The sequence below is a fragment of the Diadema setosum genome, chromosome 14, assembly GCF_964275005.1.
Source record: "Diadema setosum chromosome 14, eeDiaSeto1, whole genome shotgun sequence".
Classification (NCBI taxonomy): Eukaryota; Metazoa; Echinodermata; class Echinoidea; order Diadematoida; family Diadematidae; genus Diadema; species Diadema setosum.
In genome coordinates this window covers 38,595,614-38,610,669 of record NC_092698.1, presented here as the reverse complement: position 1 = coordinate 38,610,669, position 15,056 = coordinate 38,595,614, and the positions used below count along the sequence as shown (strand labels likewise).

Genomic DNA, 15,056 nt, shown 5'->3' with positions numbered 1-15,056 from the left:
CACCATAAATGTTCAATTATGGAACAACAGACACTTTTTTTTTTAATATGACAACAAAACGCTGGACAAAGTTCAACCAAGTATTGCGCCTCTCCTCAAGAACAAATATATTGAATTTAGGTTAAAATGAAACACACAAGCACTCGCGCTCTTGAGAAAACCATAATTGTGAGCACAAGTATAGTGAAATACATAGCATCAAGCGAGGAGCGGATCTTAATCAAGTTTCAGTCATTCGGGAAAATGGCGCTTCATCAAATTGTGCTGGTTATGATTATCACAGTGGGCTTTGCAAGTGCTGAAAGTCCCCGAGTCACAGTTAAGGAAGGAATTCTGGTAGGAAAGACGATCACTTTCAGTGAAAACAGGTTCATCAACAAGACCCGAGATGTCGACTTGTTTCTGGTAAGGACTTATGTTCGGGTTTCTCTTTCCTCGAGCAAGGCGCGAATCATTTGTTTGACAAAAAAAAAAAGAAACAATTATAACTTCTCTCGTGGAACTTTTTGTAAAGTTACAGACTGTGATATATCTAGAGACAGAAAATCACTCTGTCACAGGATTGAGTCCTAGAATTCACGGCTTCGACATCATCTCGTCGATTTCGTTTCTGTAAAATGCATAATGTTGAGGACATAAACAAAAAATTTTCACTTTAAGAAATGATTATGCAGTTGACACAGCTTGGCTGTCGCATAGTGCCAATTATGGCAACTTGAATTCGCCGTTTCCTTTTGGTGATGTGATTATCACATCGAAATCCCTATTGTTTTTCCCAAGTAGTAGACCAAATCAAGTTTTACTTTCATTTGGATTTGAGGATTGACATGACTGACTTCATCCTTTATCCTGTCAGTAATGCTCGATAAGCATTATGCATGAAGAAAATCTATCTCGCGAGAAAATATGAATCAATGGACATTTCCATACCAGAGGGCATAATATCACCGCGTAAATGTTTTAAGGTCAAGTCATGAGACATTTTTTTTTCTTCATGATCATGTCATAAGTTCTGGTTAATTGAGCAAACTGGTTTACTGGCAAACTTCAGGAACATCCATGGTAATGACAAATTTGTTATGTTTCCGAGAAATAGAGTGCATGAGCTAAAACAGCACAATCCACATCGATAGGCCAATTATCTATACACTTGTTTCCTTCGGTGCCAGCCTTGATGGCGTATTGGCGGACTCTTTTACAATCCATTTGATTAAACTTTAAACCACAACTTAATCCTAGCACAGTGAACATCTTACCTATGTTGCCTTCGACCGACTGCTGTACATCAAAATTGTTAGCACCGATGATTTATGACACGGATAGTGCATGTACAACCTGTATTTAACGGGAAAATTGGTCGTTGCTAGCATATCGAATTTCAGAGGATTATTGTTTGTAAATATCTAATATTGATTATGTGTGTTTTTAATGTTCCTGACTGAAAGATGTTAATCATGCTTACAGGGTGTGCCTTACGCGGCTCCGCCCATACGATTTGCCCCGCCCACCAATATGACGTCATGGTCAGGGGAAAGGAATGCTACGGAGTTTTCTCCTGCTTGTGAGCAGACCAACACTTTTGACTTTTTTACCTCCGAGGATTGCCTCTATCTGAACGTCTACGCGCCTACATCAAGGGTATGTAGAGAAGAAAGAACAATCAATGCTAATAATGATATAGAATTATTATTATGTAAGCATTTCTTTTTAATTCAATTCAATTCAATTCAATTCAATTCAATTCAATTCAATTCAATTCAATTCAAGCTATATTTCATTTTTCGAAAAGAACATAGACATTTCCCTTTCTTGATAACAGAGAATCAGGTTTCATAAGCAAAACAAAGTAAACTGAGGAGAGTATGAAATAATTGTGGAACCAATACTTATACGTTGCCATAAAAATCAAAGTGATGAAAATAAAATAGCAATACGCAAACTTCGAATAATGGAGGGACCCACTACAAAGACAAAGCTTGTAGAACGTGGGCCCCTCGGGTACTGAATGTCAATAGAAAATAAGTTGATGCATAAGTATAAAAACGCATGTCTTGAAAAAAAAATACAGTATGTGAAGTATACAGTGGTTTTCTGTTTTGTGATGGTATTCATATTATTGCTTGTTTTACTCAAGACTTCAGGCATGGCAGTTATGGTGTGGATTCACGGGGGGTCGTTCAACTCTGGCTCGGCAATGATCTATGACTATTACGGCGTCCCATTGGCTGTTGTGGGTGACGTCATCGTTGTGGCAATCAACTACAGATTGGCAATCTTTGGACAATTTTCCACCGGTTAGTATGTATATGCCAATTGAATGGAGCTAGAATCTAGTAACGCCAGTTTCAGTAAGATCAACTGCTACCTCTATAGGAAACCGATGACTTTAATACTCGATAATATGTCTTTTTCTGACGTCTATACAATTTGTCACTCCCTGAAAATTTTTCCCACTATTCGTTGTTCGGTAGCTTGTTTCGTATTCAGTAACTTGTATCAGATGACGATGAGTTCGTAGGGACATTGTTCATATTGTTTCTGAAGTTGCCATTTGTTCTTCCCAAGCGATAGGCAAACTTTAGAATTCTGTAATTACAGACATATGATTTTCACTTCTCGTTCTAATGTATTAAAACTGTACGAGACTAAAGGGAATTGAAGACAACTGAGTGAGGCAATGTGGTAGTTTGTTTGCTGTTTTGTTTTGTTGTTGTTGTTTTGCTTGTTTGTTCTCTTTTGTTTGTTTGTTTGTTTGTTTGTTTGTTTGTTTGTTATAATTTGATAGTAACAAACAATAAAATGCAATTTCATTTCCAGAGGATGACTCAGCTCGGGGAAATGTTGGTATGCTTGACCAAGCAGCAGCCCTTAAATGGATCTATGAAAACATTGAAGGTATGAAACAAAAAAAGGACAACGGATTATACATAAAGCCTTAATTATAATATCATGCATGCTTATCTATATAAAGATAGTACTTAATGTCCATTTATACTCTGTGCTCTACAATTTCAAGTTATTTCACAAAGGGTTATGATAGTGTTTTAACTATTGTTCAGTCAAAATGTTGGAAATCACTTGAATAAACTTGTTTTAACTTGTAATGAGCTTAATGTTGCTTTTTACCTGCAACTTCTACAGCTTTTGGAGGAGACAAAGACAGAATAACAATCTTTGGTGAGAGTGCAGGTTCGGCCAGCGTCAGTTTCCACCTAGTGTCCAAACTAAGTCGGCCTTACTTCAGCCAAGCCATCATGCAGGTATGTCAGACAAACTTTGCACAAAAACAAACACACACACACACACACACACACACGCGCATACACACACATTATTGTAAGTGTTCAGCAAGTAGATATGATTAAGAAAAGCACTGATGAAATGTTCGGTACGAACTATTCAAATTTTCTTGCTCTTCAAAACGAGATACGACGGTAATGGGTAAAATCCAGTCATAGCATGATAGCTACGGTGGCAATGCTTCCAAAACAGTCATTGTAAAACAATACTTGTCTGTAAATTTCATGAGGCAAAAACCTGTGTCATGCATGCATACGTAACCATGGTTACCTAATGATCAGATATTGCTTTTTCAATATTATGCTCTCATAATTATCACATGCGTAATCATCATATAATTATTAAAAACTCAAAATTTGTTTGACATCCCGGGATCAACTCTTGTTTTTAACCTATATATCAAACAGTTCCTCACAAGTTGATTCTAATCGACCATAACTTGAACTCATTTATGATTTGCTGTCCTAGATAAATTAATAAGATTGCCGTGTTTAATCCCTATTCCGGGGCATCGTAGATACATACTATTTTTGATTGCATTAATTTCTGTTTTCTATTAAACCTATAGAAAAAGATGTCACAGTGTCTGTGTCATTCACACAAACACACACACAAACACACACACACACACACACACACATAATTCTACTGACGTAATCGATCCAATTTTATTTTACCACATGACACTATCGTTGAGTGTAGAGTGGGAATGTGTTCAGTAGTTGGGCCTTCGATGATGACCCAGACAGAGAACGACGGCTATCCCGAGACCTGGGCCTAGCACTGGGCTGTGATGTGTCTACATCATCTATCCTTGTCGAGTGTCTGAGGGGAATAGACGCCCGAAACCTGAGTAACACAGCTGACCAGGTATTAAACACAAGTTCATCAGCTAGCACCTACCCAGGCTGCATTGCTTTATGAATTTTATAAGTATATAAACAATTTGTTTGACTCCCTCGTACTGTGGTCTTTTCAAGCAGAACTCCCGCTGTGTAGGTAGATTAAACAATACATAGTATATTACTTAACTGTCAAAGGATACAAGTTCCCGAAGTTCATGAAGTTCATGAATGAATTCATATATGACTTGTGAACCAAGCCTTCCTTGCCTCGTAAAAGATTTTTTTTTTTCAAATAACGGATAAAAAGCACATGGATGTCGTCTTAATGCATTATATAGAGTATTAACATGATTATTGTTAGGTTTAATAACTGGGTACTAACGGTACTTGGCTGGAGTCTGAATGACTTCACTGTTAATTTGTATTCACACCACTCTACATTGCGCACATTTACACCCAATATATATGATATATATTGTCATCATCATTGTTTTACATTTACTTTCGTTATAATTTGTAAGGTCAGCAACAAAACAGCAACAACAAAAGTTTAGTTCAGGCTCGATTTGTAAGAGGTTCCAACCCAAAGGAAAGTTGAAGGCGTGTCGCACTGCAATCTTTTAAAGATGTCTTTGACGCTGACTATCGTCGTGACAATAGTTTTATAACGAATGTTGTCGAACTCGAGCAAGTCAAAACTCAATGTTAAAAGCTTAGATAATCGTCTTTTCCCGGCAAGCATTTTGATAAGATAACTGCTATACGCATATAACTACATGTACATATAAAATTAATGAATGACTCATATCCTCGAACATTATCATTTCTTTTGAAGATTTACTCGGACCATTATTCAGTTTACCCTGTCACCCTGGATGGCGTCTTTCTCGAGGATTCTCCTCTAAATCTCTACTGGAAGGGAGACTTTGCGAAAATACCCATTCTTACCGGTTTTAACAAGGACGAGGGGACGCTTCTTCTTTACCAGGCAGCCGCGGAATATATTGGAAGCCCAACACCGCCCCCTGTCAGCCGAGAAGTATACCTTGCCAGCATGCATACTTATCTCACTTCATACGTGCTTCCGGATGAAATAGTACTCAATTCTGTGGATCAGGAGTACACACACTGGGCGACTTACGATAACACCAACGCCTCGTATTTTGATGCCCTGGTTGCATTTTTCGGCGATTTCGCTTTCAACTGTCCAACTGATGCACTCGTGAGGGCGCACTATCAAGCAGGAGGGACCGTGTACAAATACTACATGCCTTACGCACCAACAAGGTTAGCCAAGCCCAAGCTGCGTAACTCATGCCAGACTCGATCTTCCAACAACACCTATGAGACCAAAATGTTAACCAACTTATTAGATTAAAACATGGATTGGGATTGTATATAGAAATGCATTGCATTAACACATTTTTTTCATTGAAACGTGGATTGTGATCGCGTGTTGAAGTTTAGTGAACACAACTTGGTTGTATCCTTCTCTCATGATTTGAGCATTTACGAGCATCTTTACTTTATCTTTGGCTATTTGTCAGCAAGTTTGCTTCATTCTGAAGACGATAAGATAATGGAATTTTCCAAATTCCTTGTTATTGGAGATGATGCATGATGCTCCTGCACTGACTAAAGAGAAACATAGAAAAAGGAACAAATGAAAATTGACGAGAGATTAAAAAAAATACGCACATGTACTTAAACATTTGTACTGGCACAACTATATCACCCTATCACAGCGCACGAAGTCATTTTAATTTTATTTCACCTTACATTATGACACTTCTCGATAACATACATATATTTAGCATTATAGCAATACAGCATAGAGACGCAATGGCAGTGATATAGGGAAAACCAACGTGTATAACTCTTCCATTGTTAGTCTAATCGGTCGAGACAGATAAACAGCCGGATGACTAAACATATTATGTGGTGCCCGGCGGAACATGATATGTGTGCCAAAAACTCCAAAAACCCTCTATAATTTGGTTTGGATATAGATTCTGGAATACCAATAGATGCGTATACATCCTATCAGCCCTATCAAAGTTTGAATGAATACCTCAGAGTCAATGTCTGGTACTAATACTAATAGTAATCGTAAATCTAGCACTATTAAAAGCAATGATGGGTGAACAACACAGCAAAGAGAATTAAAACTGACATTATAATCTGTACGAGAAAATACCATTAACTTTACATTGCGGCTATTAATTGAGTCATTCTCAGGAAATTGTCCGTGACATCCCTTTGGTCTTATAAACCAGCGTAAATTGCTTTAAAACCTTTGTTGTTGTTTTTTCTGTGCATTTTATCGACTATGATGTACAGGAGCTATTTTGAATACCAGGGTTTGACCCCCACAACCCCCTGGCTTGGAGCGGGACACGCTGAGGACATCACCTTTGTCTGGGGAATCCCCTTCATAGATGAGCTCTACCACATCAAAGGACATAACATGACTGACGAGGAAAACACCCTCTCCGTTAAATTTATGGAGTTCTGGACAAACTTCGCAAAATCTGGGTAAGCACAATGACAGCTTTGATTTGGTTTTGTTTGTTACTTTAAACTATGATAGAATAAGAAAACATGGAACCCATATAGAAATCTGTACTGATACCACATGGTAGATATTCCATTACATATGTAAGATTTATCGTAGATGATGTACGAGTACGTACAGAAGAGAACATGACGAACATTGTGGAAGGAGTTGAGGATCACTTGAAATCATTTCTAACGTGATGTACATGTAACCTCATGAACATAACAGAGGGGGTCACAGCCAAAATAGAACTATCACTATGTCACTGAGCAGTTTACTTTATTTCAAAATTTTCTTGCCAATATCGATATGGCAAAAAAAAAAAAACAAAAAAAAAAAAAACGTTGAAATAACTGGAAAAAAGGCGTGTGCTTTGCGGATGGCAAGTTCTACATTCTTGACTAAATATGGACTAGAGTAGAGCCATGCTAATTATCACTGTAGTAAAACGCTGTGAAATACGCGATATGCATTCTACATATTATATTGTAAAGTTTCATCCAGCAACTTTGTGAATAATACGTGACATATAAAGTGGGAGCCAGGTGCCCTTTAATGTTCTTTATACGACAGACATATAGCACTATGTAAAGGCTGCTCATCATTATCATTATCATTATCACCATCATCACCATCATTTTCACCATCCTCTACCAGTCCAAAATCTCAGTTGTGAAATGATATGCATTCAGTGATCCAAGCAAGCCAAGCGTTGATGCTGAACCTGGACTCGGGGAGGATCTCTGGCCTAGTTACTCCATCCCTGAACTCAACTACAAGGAGCTGGCTCCTGGCCTTGCAGTCGGTAGAGCTGTTCGAGCCAGGCAGTGCCACTTCTGGAACTCCTACATGCCCACTCTTCTCACTCATGCCAGTAAGTCTAGACGTCAGTTTCCGTCATTTCAAAGAAACATTTCACATCTGATTCTATGGTCAGACTATATAATGTTTGATATTACTTATTGAATACACGGTCCAAAACTCACTTTAACATGCGGTATACCAGTATCGTCAGATTAAATCTTGAAAATTGAATCTCGAAGATTGAATTAGCTTTACTTATGTCATTACAAATAATTATAGGCTTTCTTGAGCAACACTAGCAACGAGAAGCATTGGTAAAACCGTTGTTTGAAGGTACATGTACTTGTATAATTCCATAATTATGTCTTTGATGTCCCAAGCTGGATTTGGATTAGTGGTATATCAAGAGGAGAAGGAATACTTTCAACGGTTGACAGTTATTGTTATAAACAGGAAAGAGATTATAAACTTTGAAAGTTCAAACGAGAATTTATCAGTATTCTACCACATAGCTGAAAATCCATTGAAAGTTACAAATGGCTTTGGGAAGGAAATTATTTCAACTGTTATACTGTCTACTACAACCAATCTGAGCTGGGAAGTGAGTCGGTGTTGTCGATTTTAAAGGGTCATGTTTTGAGGAGACGAGGAAGTCAGAGCTAAGTCTAAAGTAATATCTTGTCTCGAAGGTTGGATGCTGTGTCTCAGTGGAAAAGACAATGGAGTGTCGATCCAAGGTTTTTGGTTCGAATACTCCTGGATGCGGCAGATGTGTTCCTTGGCACTTGTCCCTCATTGCCTTGTCTTTCGGATAGGGGACTTAAAACCGTCAGTCGAGTGGTTGCTTACTTACAAGCATTCACTGCTTCCTTGACAGCCACGTTAGAAAAGTTCAGACTTTAAAAATGATGTGAATGATCGGATAACATGTTGATGGAACGCTGCTCAACATCATTGCTCACATTACATTACGTAGCAGTGCAACCCTTTGAGGTATCTTCAAATATTCGGAAGCAAAGTGTAGAATTTGAAAAGAATTAGGAGCACATGAAATGTGATAAATCATGTCATTCCTCTCCGTTATCTTTATCAGGAGACATCGACGAACTAGAGAAGGATTGGCAAGACAGTTTTAGTATCTGGAAAACGGGACTGACTGGATGGCAACAAGAATTCGAGGAGTACAAGCAAGGGTCTACCTGTAACTGACTGAAAAATGACAACTGAAACGGTTCTTCATCATGACTCCGTCAGAATAGTTTAGGACCAATATCACTTTAATTATTTTAAGTTAGAACCTAGCTTATTCCATATTTCAAGTGAACTCGGAGCAAAACGATTCCCGAACGCTTCAACTCTAAACATATGATTTTTCAACGGCATCTGTTCTTCAATTTTGATTTTCACCTGGAAAAGAGATAATTACATTTTGAGACATAGCCACAATCAATGATGCTAATAACGTACTGCTGCTGTCAAGACATGACTATAATAACTTTTACCATATTTTTAACATTTGAATAATATAGTTGGGGAATACTGTTTGCATCTCCGGCAGCCTTACTGTGTTGCTGCTGCTTGCTTTCCAATCAGCCTGAGCAGTGATGTTTCAGTGAATAGGTGAATTTTACAAGGAACTTTGCCGCCATCAGCAGATGTATAAAGATTCTCTTAAAGTTAAGTCTGCCGTTAGTCTCACTAGAGCATCATCTCATGATAGTTAGGTTGGCATCGTTTTCTTAAAACGTCTTGCATAAAATTACCTAAAATGTTAGAAATAAAATTTCAACGAAAATGAAACTTTCAGAGTATAAACAACACTTTCAAAACCAGATAGGTTGAAATTAGGTATTCAGTTTCTCCGTAATATATATATATATATATATATATATATATATATATATATATATAATATTGCTTTAAAAAGAATTGTAAATGATGTCATACAGAGAATAAATAAACCATATCAAATCAAATCAAAGTGATGAAAATGACTTGTTAATCAATTTTGTGGTAGAAAGCCTGATCATGATGAATTTTATCTCCCTATTTTGTGCATTAAATTTTGCGATTAACATGTTCAGCTAAACCTATACATGATAAATAGGAAGAAGTTGTTTGTATTTCTGCAGCAAAATAAAACAGATTTTTTTTTGTCACTTCCTCTTTCTCTCTCCATAGAATTACGCCACAAATCGGGGTCGTTGCTTTATGTGATCGATATTTGGGATAGCAAGTTAATATTACACACACACACACACACACATACACACGCATTTGTATATATGAACGTGTAAATATGATTTCATTTCATTTCATTTCATTTCATTTATTTCATTCCTTCTTTCTTTTTCGTCAAACATAACACGAAATGTATCAGAAGATATAACATAGGCATGTATTCGACTTTACATGGTAGATAATGGTTAACAAATACGAAATCATACATGCATACCGGCAAAATACAAAGTTATGTTTGGAGGAAAAAAAAAGAGAAAGAACTGAGAGGTTCACTGAAAAGCATGCTTGTAAATTGTGAACCACTCAAAGGATTCTTGTGAATACATTAAACTTCTTTTTTTTTTAACAAAGACAGGAGAGAACAAGACAGTGGAAACACAAGGACATTACATGACTTTACAGTAGGGTATACCATGACAGTAATAAAACACAAAAGAATAATGGAAAGAAAGGAGAGAAAGAAAAAGGAAATGAAAGGAAAAGCCAACACGCTGAACATCGGGATCAGAAGAGGGAATTGAGGTGCTGAACATCGGGATCAGAAGAGGGAATTGAGGTGTTTCAGCTCGATCAGCCGAGCAATGTTTATACAAATAAGATAATGTAAAAATACACAATGATGAAATCAATGATTGACGATGAACCCTTAGGCTGTAAAGACCAGCTAAGTAATGAATCGTATATATCTTAATATGAGTTCAACAAAAAAAAAAATTTAACTTACGCTTAAACGAATTCAAAGATAAAGAATTTTTTATATCACAACTTAAAGAATTCCAAAATCTAGGGCCAGTGTATATAAATGTATTTTGAGCCAATAACGTTCTCAGAAGGGGTAAATGAAACTCATTTGATCGCCTGGTGGGATAATTATGAAAAGATTGATTTCGTGGAAACATTGAATCAAAAATGCTGGGAAGTGCATTTGTGTTATAATTAAACATAAACTGACCCAGCTGAAAGAAAAACAAATCTTTGATTTTTAGTATCTTATATCTAACAAATAATTGATCTGCATGGGAACATGGAGAAACGCCACAAATGATACGAAGTGCCTTTTTTTTGTAATAACAATAATCTATCTAATAAAGTTTGATGGGCACTACCCCATGCTAAGATTCCATAATTTAAATAAGGTAATATTAATGAAAAATACAACGTCAGCAAAGAAGACAACGGGATATGAGATTTAAGTCTATTAATAATACCAATATTACGCGAAATTATTTTACTAATATTAATAATATGAGGCTTCCACGAAAGTTTATCGTCCACTGTAATACCGAGAAACTTTGTATGAGATACACGCTCTAAGTGAACGTCATCAAAGATGATATCTGTGCGTAAAACTTCTATAGACTTACTGAATAACATATAGTTAGTTTTCTGAAGATTCAGTGATAACTTATTGGCTCTTATCCATTGAGTCACTTTTTTTTTAATTCAGAATTAACAGTATCGACAAGAGTAATTGGATTTTGGTGGGAGAAAAAAATATTTGAATCATCGGCAAAAAGTATAAAAGAAAGTATATCAGATGATCTACAAAAATCATTTATGTAAATGATGAAAAGTAAAGGTCCTAATATACTACCCTGAGGGACGCCACATTTAATAACTTCAAGACTAGAGCTGTGCTCGTTCAAAGATACATATTGTTTTCGGTTTTGCAGGTAACTCCTGAACCACTCCAAGGCCTTCCCTCGTATACCATAATGAGACAATTTATGAAGTAAAATTTCGTGATTAATTGTATAGAAGGCCTTGGAGAAGTCCAGGAAGATACCAACAAGATGGGAATGGTCATCTATAGTATGTGCGGCGTTATCAATAAACTTCAAAAGAGCATGAATGGTGCTATGTTTTTGACGAAACCCAAATTGAGGATTCGTAAAAACATTATAATAATTAAGAAATTTAATGGATCTTGTAAATATCAATTTTTCCAAAACCTTAGATAGGGATGAAAGTAGAGAAATAGGTCTATAATTACTTATATCAAAACTGTCTCCTTTTTTGAATAAAGGACACACCTTAGCAATTTTCATACAATCAGGAAAAACACCATGTATTATGGATTTATTAAAAATATGAGAAAGTGGATCAGCAATAGAAAATATGATTCCCTTTATGATAAAATTACTTATATCATCATAACCGGCACTTCGTTTATCATTCATTGCAGTAACAATGTCTATTATTTCATATTTCGTAGTTGGAGCTAAGAAAATAGAACTGGGATTGGATTGACCTAAAACTTTTGTAAAATGCGTATCGGACTGCGGTACTTCTTTTGCCAGATTCTCTCCAATCATTGAAAAATAAGAATGAAAAGTATTTGCTATATCACCAGGATCTTCAAAAATTTTATTATCAAATCTTATTTTTGTAATATTATATTTCTTTTTTGATATATTCATGGCCTGCTTTAATATCTTCCATGTATTCTTCACGTCATGTTTATATTTTTCTATCTGAATGGTATAATATTTCCGCTTTTCAGATCGTATGACCTTAATCAAAATATTCTTATATGATGTATATTTATTTTTTGACTCCTCAGTTTTTTTCATTTTGAATCTATAATACAACCTATTTTTCCTGTTAATTGAACGGAGGAGAGATTTCGAAATCCATGGAAGTTTAGGTGTTGTTTTATAATTTACTGACTTATCTTTTAAGTTAGGAATATAATCATCTAAATGCTTATTGATTATCTCCATAAAATTATCAAATGATACATTAACATCATCAGTATCACAAACACTTGACCAATCAACCCTATCTAAACAAGCATCAAGACTAGCTAAATTTTCTGGTGTGGCTCTACGTCTAAATGAAGGAAAATAAGACTTATTAACCGAATGTTTAAGATCACAGCATGTTACAATTGGAAAGTGATCGGTCATATCGGACAAAATTAAAGAAGAACTCAAAACTTGTAAAGAATTAGTAAAAAAAAATATTATCAAGGAGGGTGGCAGAATGATTTGTAACACGTGTAGGTTTGGAAATTAATGGCAAAAAAGAGGATGACAAAAATAATTCAAGAAATTCTTGTGACGTATTATCATCACCCTTAATCAAATCAATATTAAAGTCACCCATTATATAAATGCATTTATTAACAAAACGAGGGCTTTTTAATAAATTTGTAATACTACCTAAGAAATCTTTAGAACTGGAATTTGGGGGTCTATAAACAACACCAACTATAATATTTTTACTTTGAGGGATGGAAATTTCAACAAACAAAGACTCTATTATATCATTTATTATATTTAAATCATCACAAGTATCAAAATCAAATTCATTAGATAAATAAATCGCAACCCCGCCGCCAGTCCTATTCACTCTATTATTTACAATCAAATCATAACCATTCAATGCATACGGTAAATTAATATCAGATGATAACCATGTTTCTGTTAAAGGGGAAGGCTAGTAACTGATCAGTGGGAATCAGTGGAAATGCTGGGAGATGATTGTTCCAATCCTTGTGGGATTCATTCAAGAGTTCACTGTATGTCTATTTTTGTGTGAAAATGGTTTGCTTCAGAATGGTCTCATATTCAAGTAATGTGCAGTTTAATGCTTCCAGGTTAGCGTCCCTGGTCAGTGACGGAGCATTAATCTGCACATTACTTGAATATGAGACTGTTCTGAAGCAAATCATTTTCACACAACAATAGATATACAGTGAACTCTTGAATGAATCCCATAAGGATTGGAACAATCATCTCCCAGCATTTCCACTGATTCCCACTGATCAGTTACTAGCCTTCCCCTTTAAACCTATTACAGATATTTGTTGTTTATTTTGATTATCTAACAATACCTGTAATTCATCAAAATGCTTATTCATACTCCTAATATTCAAATGTACTATAGAAAATATACTTTCTGAAAAATCTTTCACAAAATCTTTAAATTAATCAACCGTAACATATTTGGAGGAGATTAAAGTGGAATCATGTTCAAAGTCAAATCCATTAAACAAATCATTAGAAGAAAAATTAACATTATTGGCAACGAGGTTTTCAAAAAGTGCGGAAGAACGTGAATTGATCTGACTTCTTGATTCTGTAGGCGAGCGTCTTAACAAATCAAAGAGTTCATCGTCATCAAGGGAGTCAAATGCTGCGTTGAGTCGATTAGCCATAACGCAGAACATAAAGTATATGAAGGCATGTCAATTGGCAAGGTTGCAAAAGAATGATATATGTGGACGTAAATGAAGCACAAACAATTCCCAGTTTGGGGATAGTACAGCGTGTAGGCAAAAACATATTAACATAGAATTCAAGCGACACAATCAAAGAACACAGAAGACATAAACAACACAAGTAGAAAGCGTACACACTAAATAACAAGGTCTGCAAAAGGAATTCAGCAGAATCAGTACAGGGCATATGAGCAGAGAGAAAAAAAAAACAGTAGAAAAAACAGTAGAAGCTCCCTACGTTATGTCTTGACAAAAAGTATGTGAGGAAATATAAGATAATCAGAATGACGGAAGTGAACGATGAAAATATAGCAGCACTAAAAAGAGCAATCTAAAGAAAATGCTGACATTAATCATGCTGCAACCAATAGGAAGCTTAAGATTATGAATGAAATATACATTATTACACAGTATTAGATTATAAAAGGGATGCTATATTATTCTTGTGAAAACTGACAAAGTTTGATGCAATATTGAAGGGAAAAAATCCTATGCAAAACAAATATTGCGGATCTTTATACTGAGGTTGAGGGCATCAAACTACCGCAAAGGTTTATCTATCAAAACAAAACAGAACAAAATAAAACTAGAGATTGTAATTTGTCATCACTGACAAATTAAGGTGATCCGATCTTTTTTTTTTAATCAATGATTCAAGTCCTGATCGCAATAGGCATGACCATGCAGGTTTCATCTGTGGTCAGAGACATTGGCCGTGTGATGTTTGGATTCTCATTTAGAAAAGGGAGTCATATCTGCTATCTTTGGTACCAAATCTGTATACACTATAACGAAGATACAACAACAAGTACATATGACCTTTGACCCCACTTTGCACAACCTAGATGGCATCTCAGCAAAAAGTGGTTATTTTGTGAAATGATTCTTGTAACATGATCTTTGCGTGTGCAAAATATGGGAAAGATAAGACATGTATTCACCAAGATACAGGATGAAACATTTGTGACCTTTGACCCTAATTTACATACCCAAGATGTTGTCCGATCAAGTAGTTGTTATTTTATGAAATAATGAACGTGACATGAACTAAACATGTGCAAAATATTGGAGTGATAGGGGCTGT

The 15,056-nt window shown here is 35.7% G+C and overlaps 1 protein-coding gene across 1 annotated transcript; it reads left to right on the top strand.

Moving 5' to 3' along the window:
* The first annotated feature begins 243 nt into the window (after nt 1–243).
* On the top strand, nt 244–8,715 carry LOC140237499 (cholinesterase-like). Its single transcript, XM_072317426.1, has 10 exons — nt 244–405; nt 1,465–1,638; nt 2,135–2,294; nt 2,818–2,895; nt 3,142–3,260; nt 4,003–4,170; nt 4,981–5,432; nt 6,486–6,680; nt 7,395–7,576; nt 8,600–8,715. Exons 1-10 carry the CDS (start codon nt 244–246, stop codon nt 8,713–8,715), a joined length of 1,806 nt encoding a protein of 601 aa, XP_072173527.1.
* The last annotated feature ends 6,341 nt before the right edge of the window (nt 8,716–15,056 follow it).

Excerpts from the sequence above, each read along its gene's own strand:
- LOC140237499 (XM_072317426.1), top strand. The coding sequence starts at position 244 with ATGGCGCTTCATCAAATTGTGCTGGTTATGATTATCACAGTGGGCTTT. Across the intron at positions 406-1,464 it reads GAGATGTCGACTTGTTTCTG|GGTGTGCCTTACGCGGCTCC; the intron begins GTAAGGACTTAT and ends TCATGCTTACAG. Across the intron at positions 4,171-4,980 it reads TGAGTAACACAGCTGACCAG|ATTTACTCGGACCATTATTC; the intron begins GTATTAAACACA and ends TTTCTTTTGAAG.